The 15,240-nt window shown below is 44.8% G+C and overlaps 1 protein-coding gene across 6 annotated transcripts in view; it reads left to right on the forward strand.

Annotated features, from left to right (window-relative positions):
* The window catches only part of ITPR1 (inositol 1,4,5-trisphosphate receptor type 1), a 318,999-nt gene that overhangs the window by 156,114 nt on the left and 147,645 nt on the right, over positions 1–15,240 (forward strand). For all 6 annotated transcript variants that reach the window (XM_027121458.1, XM_027121453.1, XM_027121455.1 and 3 more), the window contains 12 exons: positions 153–272; positions 1,277–1,471; positions 3,554–3,805; positions 4,334–4,475; positions 5,206–5,359; positions 6,394–6,581; positions 10,276–10,414; positions 10,924–10,978; positions 11,909–12,074; positions 12,201–12,371; positions 12,881–12,946; positions 13,893–14,030. In XM_027121458.1, coding sequence (XP_026977259.1) covers positions 153–272; positions 1,277–1,471; positions 3,554–3,805; positions 4,334–4,475; positions 5,206–5,359; positions 6,394–6,581; positions 10,276–10,414; positions 10,924–10,978; positions 11,909–12,074; positions 12,201–12,371; positions 12,881–12,946; positions 13,893–14,030 — 1,786 coding nt within the window. The remainder of the gene's footprint in view (positions 1–152; positions 273–1,276; positions 1,472–3,553; positions 3,806–4,333; positions 4,476–5,205; positions 5,360–6,393; positions 6,582–10,275; positions 10,415–10,923; positions 10,979–11,908; positions 12,075–12,200; positions 12,372–12,880; positions 12,947–13,892; positions 14,031–15,240) is intronic.

Genomic DNA, 15,240 nt, shown 5'->3' on the forward strand with positions numbered 1-15,240 from the left:
GTTCCATGGATGCTGACACTAAAACCCAAAGCGTCTCTGACTTGTGTTAAAGGTAGGCTGGGTCAGTCCTCTTGAGGGAGAGCCAGGCTCCCAGAGCCCAGCCCCTGCTCTGTGTACAGAAACTGTTTAATTTGGTTTCTCTTTCTCGATAGATTCTTAGATTACCTCTCTGATCTCTGCGTGTCCATGAACAAATCCATTCCGGTGACCCAGGAACTGATATGTAAAGCTGTGCTGAATCCAACCAACGCTGACATTCTGATTGAGACCAAGTGAGTGAGACGTGCGGGTTTAAGGTAAAGAAAGATGAGGACGGGATTTAGATGGAGAATGTGTGGCTCAGTGGATGTCTGTGCTCATAGGTGATGAAACCCAGCTCCCTGATTTCTGAAGCCAGGTTGGCTGGCTATTGATCGTCCTCTTGCAAAGGTCTCGATCAGAGGAATTTTCAAGTTTGCTTTTGGTGTGGGCTCCTCTGCATGGTGATGTCACCTACTTTGACAGTAATGTGAGCTCACCAGGGAACGTTTTACACACCCTTGGTTTCATTTTAAGAGTTTAAAATTCTCTAATTATGATCATCCGTTTTAAGTTTTAAAGGAGGTAATTCATTATTGATATTAAGTCATTGTAGGGAAGAGCTTGTTAACGCATCACTGTTCAAAAAGGGTTCATGGGTCCACAGAAGTTTTGGTAATAGTAGCAATTCATTTTTAGCAGGGGAGCAGTTTTCCTGAGAAGCATAGTGCCAGTAATATTTAAATGTTAAAAACAATGTTTAAAAGAAGTTTATTTAAAAAACACTAAATTATGCTCTAAACTAGCGATTTTTTTTTGTTTCTCATGCATAGCTTAATTTTGGGCTTGGGCTAATTCCGACTTTCTCATCCTTGGCCTTTTGATGTTCGGGACCACGTAGTTCTTTGCTGTGGGTTCTGTCCTCTGCATTGTAGGATGTGTAGCAGCCTCCCTGCTTCTACCTGCTAGGTGCCAACAGTACCCCTCCCATTTGGTTGGGACAACCAAAAATGTCTCCAGACATTGCTAAATGTCCCCTGGGAGACACAGTCACCCTGGCGGAGAACCCCTGGGCTAAAGTGTATGGAGACGTTAATGTTTGGTTCTTTGTGATTCTGCCGGTGGGAGAAGTAAAGTGGCTTTCTGTGTGTGTCTTTGTGCTGAAAGTGCAGCTAGAGTTCAACGCATTAATACAGTTGATCCGTGATGAGCAAGGATTTCAGACATAATGAGTGTCCCCCCTCCTCTTATTTTCCAGGTTGGTACTCTCTCGTTTCGAATTTGAAGGTGTTTCTACTGGAGAGAACGCTCTGGAGGCAGGAGAGGATGAGGAAGAGGTGTGGCTGTTTTGGAGGGACAGCACCAAAGAGGTTCGCAGTAAGAGTGTGAGGGAACTGGCGCAGGATGCTAAGGAGGGGCAGAAAGAAGACCGAGACGTCCTCAGCTACTACAGGTGCGAGGGCGGCATGGGTGTCCTCTGATGAGATCGTCCGTCAGAAAGACGGATGTGTACTTCAGGAGTTTGTAGAGTGTAAGGTTTCATTGATACTTAGATAGGACGTTGCTATCTGGGTGTGGCTCTGTCACAAGAAGGCTGAGTGTTTGCATCAGCCCCCAGTTACAGTTGATCCCTACATAGCACGGCACACGACACGGATATATTTTGTAGTAGTTAAGAGTCAGGCTGCGGGGTCACCTCTCTACATAGTAGCTTTTTGACTTTGGTCAAGTTATTCACCTCTTTACGTCCTAGTTTCTTTATCTGTAAAATAGAGACAATAGTTACAATGTCATAGAACTTTCCAGACAGAGCTAGGAAATGTGTGTGTCTGTACACACATCTGTTTGTCCACGTAGACACACACATATCTATTTCTATATCGACCTATATAAATGTAATAAAAATCATGAGTTCACATCAGTACTTCCAATTCTGTTCCAACACTGTAGCGTTATTCTAGCCTTCACCCTTTTGTATTCATAACTCGTTCCTCTGACAGCGAGAACCTGGCTGGCACTGTCCCCGCTGTGTTGCTCAGTCTGCATCGCTGCCGGTCACCTCCTCCATCCCAGCGTCACCTCGGTCCCAGCTCTGAGATCTGCTGACTCAATAAATACTTTTAAAATAAAAGAAGAGGGAAGGAAAGATGAGGAAGTGCTTACAGCATTTTTTAATAGAAATAAATAAAACTTTGCAATTACAATGCCCTTTGTTACCTCCTGTATTCTTTCTCTCCATTCATGCAGATGGTGTGTGACCTTCCACACTCTTTGTGTGTTTATAGTTTACATTTCTGTACATTCATAAATAATACATAGTATTTTGCTGATTCTTAAAATTTTATATAAATGGTTTCAGAGTCTGAGTTCCGTTCTGGAATCTGCCTTATTTTTTCATATTGTTTCTGAAGTGGATTCATGCTAATGGTGGTAGGTCCGTTTCTTTCATGTTGACTGCTGAATGCTCTTCCATTTTATTACCGTGCCACATTTTCATTGCTCTTTGATATTCAGTGTATGCCACAATTTAGTTTTTCATGTCGGGAAATATCCTTGTTCAAATTTGTGCACATGTGTAGGAGTTTCCATTCTATACCAGGGAATTACGAGATTGGGGGTATGCATATTTTAAACTGACCAACCAATCCTAAATTGGCTATTTTGGTGTACATTCCCACCAAAAGAGAACTTTTGTTTCCCTTTGTCTTTGCTATCTCTGAATACTGTGATGCTTTTTAAATTTTTGTTAATCTTACGAGCATGAAATAGAACATAGGTTAATCCTCATTTTACTGATATCTAGTGCGGTTGAGAATATTTCCAACTCATGATTATTGGTAATAAGTAGGGTTTTAAAGTCAGAAGCTGGAATTTGCCACTGTGGAACCTTATGGCTTTCTTATTTCACATTATGGGAATGGTTACTCTTTTAATGTTTGGTATGTCTTCTGCTGACAGTGAATGAGGAAGAGTGTTTCAGTGGTCAGATTTGGAAGTTAACAGAGATCATGTGTAATTAGGTGAGGAAGAAACTGTAACATTTTGAGGAGCCCCCTATTTCTTCTACCATGTTATTCACATGTGTGTAAAAGTCAAAGGGGAGAGCTCTATGGGATAAGACCCTGAAAGTATCATAAAATTTCTAAGCAGACTCAGTAAGGGTCTGAAACCTTTACCATTTCCTATGCGGTCTTTCATGTGCTGCATAAAAGCAGAACTAAAGAAACAGGCAACCGTTTGCAGCCTAATGCTCCCCCCCCCATTTTATAAAATAAACAAGGGCGAAACGGCATCAACTAGCCATGTAATTATTCCCACACAGCAGGGTAGGCACATGTGACTGTTGGCATGGCTTGAACTGTTCCTTTTTCCGCTTGGTACAGAAGCCAGAGTTTGGATACACAAGCAAGTGAAGAGTGTTGATGTGTAAGTTCCCGTGGCCACCTGTCACTCCTATGAGAGTTGGGGCCCCCCGCGACTCTCCTGCTGTGTGTTTCCATGAGAGTGAGACCTTTGTAACTTTCCTCTTCTCCAGGTACCAGCTGAACCTCTTTGCGAGGATGTGCCTGGACCGCCAGTACCTCGCCATCAACGAAATCTCAGGCCAGCTGGACGTGGATCTCATTCTCCGCTGCATGTCTGATGAGAACCTGCCCTATGACCTGCGGGCGTCCTTCTGCCGTCTCATGCTCCACATGCATGTGGACCGAGACCCACAGGAGCAAGTCACTCCCGTGAAATACGCCCGCCTCTGGTCCGAGATTCCCTCCGAGATCGCCATTGATGAGTGAGCCTGGCTCCTTCACCCTGTTAAGACCTCATCCACGTTGCTTTAAAACTTCTTAGTTATAGTGTTCTATGTAGCCGAAGACAAACAAACCACTTATGGTCAGGTTAATAAGTCTGGTTAAATCAGAGAGGAAAGATAAGTCATTTTTTCTTTAAGCTTAAGATATAATTAAGGGTGGCAAATGTTATTTGTTTCCTCAAGAATGTAAAAGATGGCATGATTGTCCTTTTATATCTCTTTTATTCAACAAATGTTTAAGTGTCTCCCGCATGCCAGGCTCAAGGAATCTATCTGGCAACAAACAAGAAAACTGTGTGTACACTAGTGGGGCAAGACAGACAGTAACCAAGATAAAGGACTAAAATGTATACCTTGGTGTGGTGGGTGCTGAGGAGGGAAACGTAAAGTAGGGGCAGGAGGATGGGAAGCGTTGGGGTGGATGGTGTTAGCTTCGGGGGCTCAGCAAACAGGGAAGGCCTCGCTGGTCAGAACTTGACATTTGATTTCTTTCTCCTTTCCTTTTAGCTATGATAGTAGTGGTACTTCCAAAGATGAAATTAAGGAGAGGTTTGCTCAGACCATGGAATTTGTGGAGGAGTATTTAAGAGATGTGGTGTGTCAGAGGTTCCCTTTCTCTGATAAGGAGAAAAATAAACTTACATTTGAGGTAACTCACGGTGCGGTGATCGTGTGTTTTGTCTGCTTCGTGTTGAGCATTGTTCTATGGGGTAAATAGAAAATAGGTGGTGGTTTTTTTTTTTATCATGATACTCTGGTTTTGTAATAAAAAGGAATTCAGCTCAGTTCTGTTGCAGAGTGAAATAGAACGAATACCAGTTACTTGCCTTAAGGCAGTCATGCTCCTGGAAGAAATACATCTGGTGAACTGAATCCTGTAAAAAGGATAGAACGTTATGTATAATCTGTACATTATATTAAAAGTGACAGGAAAGAAACAGTCTGTGCTCGGGATCTGTCACAGATGAATCATTTGAGGGACATAAATCCTTCTCACCTCTGAGCTGAGTGTTTCTCTTTGAGACACTTTGCCTTTTGAGGAATCAGGTTTCCAGGGACGGCTGTGTTGTCTGGATCGTTGATTTGTATGCCTTGGCTTGCCCCGTATTATCTCTGGGAAGCTGCACAGAGCCAATGATGAGGTCAGTCTCTCATTAACCAGTCATCAGAGCAGATCAGTAGCTTTGCAGGGTTTTGTTTCTTATTTTTTCTCCTTATGAAACAAAATGAAATTTGGTCAGAAACTGCAAGTAAAATACATACCTTCTCTTACTGTAAAGAAGGTCAGAGTCAGTCATATATAAAATAGTCAACCTAAAACGCAAGTGAAGGATACTGTTTATTTAATTCCTCCTCTCTCTCTTTTTTAAATACAATAGGTTGTAAACTTAGCTAGGAATCTCATATACTTTGGTTTCTACAACTTCTCTGACCTCCTGCGATTAACCAAAATCCTCCTGGCCATATTGGACTGTGTGCACGTGACCACAATCTTCCCCATCAGCAAGATGGCAAAGGGAGAGGAGAATAAAGGTGAGAATAACATGGAGAAGCTGAGGAGGGAGGTCTCATGGCACCCATAGGTCGGGACTCGCTTGCCCGGCCTCTCCTTCTGCTCTTCTCATACCTACTGTGTGATGACGCGTCCTTTCTTTGTCCTTTTCTTAACTTTTCATTATGAACATTTTCAGATATAAATAAAGGCGGCAAGAATAGTACAGTGGACACCTGTAGACCCACGACTTAGAGTCAGTGATTATTAACACTTTATTGTATTTTTATAGTTATATGTATGAGTCTGTACATTTCACTGCAACATTTGAAAGTTGCCCAACGCTTGCCTAATGCTTATGTCTTAAAAATACATGTCATTGTTCTTGATGTGTCATGAGGTCCTCAGATGTTTATATTAGTATATGAGTACGTGAAATCCAGACTGTGTCTGGGTATCCTATTTCCAATTTGTAAATAGGAAAATCTGCCTTTATATGTTTTTTTTCCCCCTCTGTTTTAGGGTCGTAGTAGACACACACTAGGTACTCATGTGTGGATTATTGTTTAACTGGTCTCTACAGCTAGAATAGAAAAAGTACGTTTACTTACGTCCTACTATCTGTTGGGGGCTGTGCTTGCTCAGTCATTTGCATACATTTTGCCACTTAATCTCTGTCAGTTGGGCTCCGTTATTCTCATTTTATAGTGGAAGAAACTGACCCTCAGAGGTAGCATAATGTATTCAAGATCAAGTGGCTTTCGGTAGCGGCACCAGATGTGTGTCTTGTTAGCTCCTGCATCCCTAGTTCTGTGCACAGCAACAAGCATGTAGTAGGTGGCCAATAAAATTTGGCAGGTGAATTAACATACATAAATGCTCCATACTCTTTCCCCTACTCCTTGAAGCCCTGCATTTCTGATGGTTGTTAACCGTTTCAGGTTCCCAGGCTCTTAGAGTATATTGGAATAGACACATGTTAAGTGATTTGTCCCGAAGAGCCTCTGCCCCTGGCCAGGTGCCCAGAGCGCACACCAGGGATGTCATGACCAAAGTTTGTCCTGGCCCTTCTTAGGTAGTAACGTGATGCGGTCCATCCATGGGGTTGGCGAGCTGATGACCCAGGTGGTGCTCCGGGGAGGAGGCTTCCTGCCCATGACTCCCACGGCCGCCGCCCCTGAGGGCAACGTGAAGCAAGCAGAGCCGGAGAAGGAGGACATCATGGTGATGGACACCAAGTTGAAGATCATTGAAATACTCCAGGTAACCGTGGGCCGGGGCGGGTGCAGGGTGAGCGGGAGTGTGCTTCCCAGGGGACCATCTGCATCCAGTGTCCCTGCTTTTATGGAGCCCTAGGCTTTCTGGGAAGAGAGTGGAGGTAGAGTCTTAGCTCAGCCTCAAGTGCTGTTTCTGAATTGGCCCTCTGCTCCCTGTGCTGTCATCTCCTGTCCCTCCCCAGCATGCCCTGTTCCTCCAACCATGCCACACTTTCTGCAGTTACCTTACGTTTCCCTAGTCATTGGTCTCTGTCTTCACCCACTTAGAATTAACTCACTTACGCTTCTATACATTCCCTGTTTTTTGTTCATAACTCATTCAAGGTTCCATTAAGTTTGTAACTCCTCCCATAATCCTTCCCTTCCTCCCTCCCTTATTCATTCATTCATTCATTCAACAGACATTTATAGAGACTGATTCCATGCCGAGTAGTTTTTTTTTCTTTTCCCTCTAACAGTGTTACTGTGAGAGGGTTATATTTGTCTAAATTTTGAGTACCACATTACAAATTAATTATAATTATACCATTTAAACATCATCTACCATTTCAGTTAACAATGAGAATAAAGCATATTTGTTTCTAATACTTTTTTTTCATATGCATTATCTCATTTAGTCTTTTTTTCACACACACACACTGTATTTTATTTTTACAAGAGATAAATAAATTAACAGCAAGCATTGTAAGTGGATGATCACAACAAAAGCAACAATGATTGCAATTACCAAACATGAAACACACTCGTACTATGTCATAATATTGACATTCAGTCCAGTAATCCTCCACCGTAACACTACTTTGCAGTGAAAATTGATTTGTATATTTTTTGCCTCTGAGTCCTTGTGGGATTTTTTTTTTTAATTCAAACAAAAAGTCACAAAAATTATAATCATCCTCATCAGTTCACTCAATCCCATGTAATTAGCTTTTTTTTTATCTTGATCTTTTGTTAGCACTTTTATGAGTTCATCAGTTTTCCATTAGAGTTCTGAAAATGCTTGTTCATTCAGTCCAGCAGTATAGTCCGTTACCAGAAGCCTGTACTTGTCAGAGCATGCCGAGTACTTTTAAGCACTGAAGATCCTGCAATGAACAGAATCATTCCTGCTTACATTTTGATAGGAGGCAGAGATGTTAAACTATAAAAGAGAGTCAAGATGGTTTGGAGGCCATTGGGGGTAAAGGCCACGGGTACTGTTTCTGATGGAGTTGTCAGAGAAGGTCTCCCCATTAAGGTTACGTGATCAGAGACCTGAAAGCAGTGAGGGAGCTAGTATGTGGGTATCTAGGAAAACAGTCTCCGGGACTCCAAGAGGGAACAATAAAGGCCAAGACCTGAGGTGGTAGCATACTTGACAAGTCTGGGAACAGGTCAGGTTCAAGAGAGAATGGGAGAAGATGAAGTGGGGAGTCAATACATACAACCTCTTGGGTGGATTTGCTGTAAAGATGAACAGAGAAAAGTGGAAAGGTGGCTGCAGGGTGATTATTGGTACTATTTAAGTTGGGAGATGTCAGCAAGGTTGTATGCTGAATGGGAGTGATCATGCAGAGAGGGAAGACTTACTGATGAAGGGGAGAGAGGATAATTGTAGGAGCAAAGTCCTGGCCTAGGCAAGAGGGGGTGGGAGCCAGTTTACTGGAGAGGCCGTACGTGATCTTCCATGTGAGAACCTCCCAGCCTGCCAACAGTGTGCGTTTCCTCTTCCTGCTCCTTGGTAATTTTTTATTCATTAACGAAACCAGCTGTTCCTTCATGACAAGAATACTGTTATCACCTTTCTCTTTCATCCCGCACTGTCTAATCTCAACCCCGGAACATGGAGTAGAGAACTATAAATGTTTACAGATTTGAGGATTTTTTTTCGATTCTGAAATCACAGTTAACTAATGGTTTGAAAACATCCCTGGGACTCCTCAGAATAATTACTGAAGGCAATAAAGAGTGATTTAAATAAAGAAGAAAACTCCTTAAATTTATGTCTGACCAAAGATAGAGAAGGATTTCAAGGCTTTCTTAGGCCATGGCTTACAGGTCCCAAGTATGTGAATATCGTGCATGTTTGTCAGAATCGATGCGGTGTGAAGCTTGGTTACATCTTGAGGTCTACTCACTGTAGTAATCTGAGAACATTTGGTTGATGGATTCATTCTTTCAGCAAATACTTACTGATCCCTTACCATATGCAAGGCACTTTGCTGGGCTCTGTGAGGAATGCACAGATGATTTGGACACAGGCTATGTCTACAGGGGGTTTATAGTCTAACAGGAAGATAAGGTATGATGAAGCTGTGTGTGCATGGAAATAAAACCGTGAGAAAAGTGTTGTCCCGAGATACGGGTAGGTCATGTGGTCCCAATTAGGAAGGACCAGAGGAGGTAAGATTTTCTTGGAGCCTCTAGGCCTGGACGGGATATGTATAGAAACAAGGGGACGTTCTTGGGTGGATGGAGCAGGTTGAACCAGGGCATCATGACGCATGGGTCCGTAAGCTGTTCTCCTTGGGCAGGGACGTGGAGTGTGCTGAAGGGGAGTTATCAGAAATGAGGTTGGAAAGGCGGACTGCGCTATGCTCTAGGGAGCTCTGGGTGCCTGAAGTATTAGGACTTTACTCTGTGGGGAGCCTTTGAACTTTTTCAAGCAGGGAGCTAACCTAAGAATAAGCACCTTTGAGATGTGGATCTGGTAAACTTGTTTCCGTAATGGCCGAGGAGGGAGATAGAGGCTGTGAGTGGGGGTAAACGACGGCGGGAGAGAGATCCGTGGAGAGTGGCAGAGGTAGAACCAGCAGGGCTTAGTCACTGATGAGATGTGTGTATCAAGGAGGGAAGAGTTGATGGTCCTGAGGTTGACTGAGGGTGGGAGAACCCAGGCAGAATGGACACTGTTAGTTTGGTACAATACTGAGTTTGAGACTCTGGGAAAGCACCAAAGGGGATGTCCAGCAGTCAGTAGGAAACGTGGACCGAGAGCTTGGAAGATAAGCCAAGGATCTGTTTCAATCCAGGAGAGGTGACAGCCCTGGCACTGGGTAAGGTCGCCAGGAGGGCCAGGCAGAGATAAGGAGAGCACGGAAGGGAGCATGTCGGTAAGGCCCTTAAACAGTGCCAGATGTTTGATCTTTCATTTTGGCTCCAGCCACAAACATGGAAAAAGTGACTTTCTGTTGGAGTGAACTGGGAGGGAATACAGGGAGTGAAAGAAGAGGGAGCCCAAGGGATTGTATCTACATCAAAGAAAACAATCAGTAATAGAAAATAAGAACCAAACTAATTTTCAGTACTGAAAACACATTTTTCTCTGTCAGTTCTTTTAAAAGCAGCCAACTTCACCCTTCTTAAGGCCCAGAGTTGGCATTCAGTACTTGAACTAAAGCAATGTTTTATAGAGGATGGAGTGGAGAGTGAGTGATTTATTGTCCTGAGCATTAAATTAATTGCCGGGACGCTGGAGTTTACACTAGAAGCTAAGGTGCTGTGGGCAAACTTGATATAGTCCTAGAAGTCTTTTGTTAAAGTGACTGTTTGAAATCTAAGCCAAATGTCTGGCTCACGTAGCGTTTAAGGTAATTGATGCAGCAGACGCCAGGCCCAGCCAGAGCGCGGTGGCTTGGCAGAATGTTCCAGGTGGTCTGCTAATGTAACCAGTCTGTTTCCATTTCCACTTGAATCTTTAGTTTATTTTGAATGTGAGGCTGGATTATAGGATCTCCTGCCTCCTGTGTATATTTAAGCGGGAGTTTGATGAAAGCAATTCCCAGACTTCAGAAACATCCTCCGGAACCAGCAGCCAAGAGGGACCAAGTAATGTACCAGGTTAGTGATGCCGGAATGGGGTTTCCGCCATAAAATGGGACCTGGGTCTAATGAAAACTGCAAGTCCAAAGAGTATGTTCTAGAACAAGGGTAATATGTGAACGTTTTTGAAGATGACTGCATTTTAGAATGAGACCCTGGGAGTTACCCTTTTGGGGCAGGGGAATAATTGAAAGGGCCCAGATGGCTTCTGGGATAGATCTTACTTCCTTCCGTCTTGGAGTGTCTTAGTCATAAGACAGCTGAGGGTTCTAGTGTTATGGTGAAATACCAGAAAACAAAAACAAAACTCTCCCAAGAAAATTTACTGTCCACTACCAACTTTTACTCATGGTGGATGCTTTTTCCTGCCCAGGAAATAGTGGTGATGGATAAGGAGAAGGGTGGTGGTAGGAATAACCCCACCTATCAAGGCCTGAGGGGCAGGGGCGAGCCTGTCTTGGGGGGAGTTCACGAGCGGCACGTTTCCACCCCTTCCTGCACCTGAAGTTCTGTTCTCTGATTTTCAGGTGCTCTTGATTTCGAACACATTGAAGAGCAAGCCGAAGGCATCTTTGGAGGAAGGAAAGTATATTTTCAGTTTCTGTTTTGTAGGTGGTTCTAAGATGGGGGAGGCCTCTCTTTTCTAGCTCTCAAAGGCTTCTCCTTTACTGTTCTAGGAAACGTTTAGTCTCTGGGTTTAGGCTGTTTGACTGCTCTCTTTATAACTCTCAGTACTCAGTCAGAGTGATCTTAGTTGGGTTCATGTGTGTGTGTGTTTCCTGCTTACAACAGAAAGAATTGACGGAGGTTTCCCAAAGCACACACATTACAAAACTTTTTTAAATGGTGAGGAAATAGAGTTGAAAGAAAGGGGGCGCTCGAAACAGAGTGAGTGTAGCAAGGTCATTGCTGCTAATGGGCTGCAGTCACCCCCGAGCCCTTTAGAAGCCAAGCAACGATGAAAAGGACACAGACACCTATACTGTTCTTTCATTGTCCCTAACATGAGATTAAGGTATGAACCCCTTTCTAAAAGATGAGATTGCTCAGTGTTGACTCAAAACATTGTTACTCAAATTGAGACATTGAGACTCAAATACCTGTAAGCCTCAAACACCGGCAAACTTGGTATAAACACCCTCTATGCATAACTCTTAGGATATGCACACTTGGTTGAGTTACCTATTGCTCAGTAGTTGCAGTGCACGGGCTTAGTTGCTCCGCGGCATGTGGGATCTTCCCGGTCCAAGGATCGAACCCATGTCCCCTGCATTGACAGGCGGATTCTTAACCACTGCACCACCAGGGAAGTCCCCAGTTGGGACAGCTTAACTGCCCCCTCACCTCAGAATATATTTGAAGAGCAAATAAGGTTGTGTGTTGTTAAATGAGGCAATGAAAAGCCAGGTCGGCTGAGGGGGGATACAGAGTTAGGAATCTCACTAGGTGAGGTGTGTCTGGGCCCAAGGACACGGGAGAGGGCGTCTTGGCTCATTTGGCCTTTCCCCTCAGTGAGGAGAACACGCCACTGGACCTGGACGACCACGGCGGCAGAACCTTCCTCCGGGTCCTGCTGCATTTGACGATGCACGACTACCCACCCCTGGTGTCAGGGGCCCTGCAGCTCCTCTTTCGGCACTTCAGTCAGAGGCAGGAGGTCCTGCAGGCCTTCAAACAGGTAGGTCGGGTTGCTGTGTGTGTGTGTGTGTGCGCGCGTGTGTGTGTGTGTGTGTGTGTGTGTGTGTGTTGTTGGCATTGTGTCTGAGAGTCTGTTGTGAGTCACTATTGAATTGCATTCGTTCAGGTTCAACTGCTTGTTACCAGCCAAGATGTCGACAACTACAAACAGATCAAACAAGACTTGGACCAACTGCGATCCATCGTGGAGAAGTCAGAGCTTTGGGTGTACAAAGGGCAGGGCCCCGACGAGGCCATGGACGGTGCATCTGGTGAAAATGAACATAAGAAAACGGAGGTGGGTGACACACAAGTTACGCTGCAGGAGGAGATGGATGGGGTCCTCAGAACAAGTAAACGTCCTCCTCTGGTTTTAGATAAAAATGCAGATTATAGGATGGGCTTGATTCTCAAGAGGTCTGCTTGTTAACAGGGTGACAGCCATTCTTCCAGGAAGTGAGCTACAAATACAAGTTCAGCGTCATCTCTCGTGCCACCGTGGCCCATGTAGAACAGACTTTGAGTGAACTAGCTCCAGGTGTCCCTTGCAGACACACTTGGGAAAGAACCTGTTCTCCAGCCATGCCTGGACCATCATCTTCTCCCCCATCAGTGCAATAATGTGCATCCTCTCCCATCAGAGGGGAGCTGAGTTGTGAGCAAGTGAATGACAGGCACAAACCCCGCATGATGGCTAGAAAACGCTGCAAAACTCCTGTTCTTTCCTAAATTGTGATGCTAATGCTAACAAACAGACAGGAACCTAAGAGTTGTACAAACCGCACTCATGTTCATCTTGGTTCCTAGGAGGGGAACAACAAGTCCCAGAAGCATGAGAGCACCAGTAGCTACAACTACAGGGTGGTCAAAGAGGTAAGTGCTCCCTTGTGAGCTTTTCCCTTCATGGAAAGTGGAACAGGGAGAAAGTAAACCTCTGAGGTGAAGTGCATGGGTTTTAGTGTCAGGTCTTGGTTCAGATCCAGCTCTGCCACTTATTATTTGTGTGTCTTCAGTCTCCTCACCTTGTAGAGGTGCCTCCAGCACCTATACTTCTGAAGGTTTACAGTTGAAGGAAGAGTTAAGTGGTGAAATTGTCAAGGACTTGCCTCAGCGGCTGGCACGTAGTGCCCACCAATGAGGACCATGTCTCTTTAGGAATCTTTGCACAGGCTAGTTCAAAGTTGGGAGGGTAGCGCTTGGTGTTTTTTACCCTAGAGCAAATTCTTCCCAAGTCCTTGGCAGTGATGCTGAGTCATATCATTTTAGGAGATGTGAAACCATCCCACTTGCTGATGGAGCCGTAATCCATTGGTTATTCTGGAAGACTTGTTCTTAGCCATATGTGGATTTGGTTTAATACAATCAATAGGGATACTACAAGTTAGAGGAGTTTCCCTCGTTTTATGTTCTTAATATATTGTGATCCTTTTGCCTTCCTGTCCATACCGCCCCCTGCAATCTTTTTTCCAACTACACTTCCTAGTTTTCTGAGATTCATTTCTTCTTTCTTAACAAAATTTTTTTCCAACTTTGAGGTATAATTGACAAAATTATAACATACTTGACAAAGTGATGATTTGATATACATATGCACTGTGAAATGATTACCCCAGTCAAGTTAATTAAACATCCATCAGTCACATAGTTAGGTTTTTGGGGGGAGCCAGTGGGGGGAGGTAAGAATGCTTAAGATCTACTCCCTTAGCAAATTCCAAGTATACAGTGAGGTATCATGAACTGTAGTCAGTAGGCTATAGGTTAGGTCCTCGGAACTGAGATGGGGGTCGGAGGAGAAACTTTGATTCTTTCTTTGTACCAGATTTTGATTCGACTCAGCAAACTCTGTGTCCAAGAGGGCGCCTCTGTGAGGAAGAGCAGGAAGCAACAGCAACGCCTGCTCCGGAACATGGGCGCCCATGCCGTGGTGCTGGAGCTGCTGCAGATCCCCTACGAGAAGGTGGGCGTCCACATCCACGGCTGCCGCCCCATGGGGGGCGGGTTCCTGGGTTTCCCCAAACCCTTCGCACTTGGGAGCGGTTGGTGAAGAAATGAAGCTGATGTGACGATTGTCACTCTAAAGCCGTCTTCGGTAATTTATATTGAAACAAACAGAGCATCCTAACAAGGAAGCAAAACCACCCGTAACCTCCCTCCACTTGGAAGATTCTATAAAGAAGGAGCAGTCTGTGTATTCTCTCCTTACTCCCGTACCATGCTGGATGGGGGCAGCTTGGTCTGAACACAAAGTCCTGATGACAGAGCTGTCTGTGCACATGGGCTTGTGCTGTACAGTTTCGTCTGCAGTGTTACTCAGGCATGTAAGCGCTACAAGTTACTAAATGCACGTGGGGACGTGGGACTCGCCCACTCAAGGTCCTCACTCATATGCTGGCAGCTGGTTGAGCTGGATCTATCAGATACTGCTTGGCTCTAAGTCTTCTGGTCTGTTGCTAGCCGTTACCCTGCGTCTCCCATTTTTCATGTTAGCGTTTGGCATTACTAGTGATGGGATTGAGGGAAGGAGGATAACATTTGCATCCGTGTGGCCTGACAGGGCACTTTCAGAAGCATTCATTCAAGCTTCTAAAACCCACTATGGTGATCTTGGTGTTGCCACGTGATAGATGAAGAGACTGAGGCTTGGGGAAGTTAAGAGTCCAAAGGCATAGACGCCGGTCTCTTGAGTTTGCCAGTGGCTCCCAGAGACTCGCTAGTGAAGAGTCGCCTGAAGAAGGTTCACTGCCTAGTGCTTGCAGGGTGCCAGGCACTGTGCTGAGGCCCTTACGTCATTTGCTCATTTAACCCTCAGGACACCCAGATGAGATAGGTGGTACTATTAGAAGCCCCATTTTAGATGAGAAAACGGAGGCCAGAGAGGTTTAGTAACTTGCCTGGAAGGCCCAGCTGCACCTCGCAGAGTCAGCCCTGCTCACCTGTGGAGCCCGGGCCTTGGACCTCTGTGCCTTCCACCTTACCTGTACCTCGCCTTTGTAGGTAACACACCTTTACCTACTGCCCTGCACTTTAGGAAGTTCCCTGCCAAGGCTTCCTCCTCAGTCATGGTGCCTGTGTGAATCAGATGCGTCAGGCCTTTCACCAGCCGCCAGTAAAGCGCAAGTTCAATCCCTCCAGCAGGTCAGATACTTAACTACGGTGGAATTAATGTA

The sequence above is a fragment of the Aethalodelphis obliquidens genome, unplaced genomic scaffold (assembly GCF_003676395.1).
Source record: "Aethalodelphis obliquidens isolate GAN/ISIS:26980383/991018 unplaced genomic scaffold, ASM367639v1 scaffold22, whole genome shotgun sequence".
Lineage (NCBI taxonomy): Eukaryota > Metazoa > Chordata > Mammalia > Artiodactyla > Delphinidae > Aethalodelphis > Aethalodelphis obliquidens.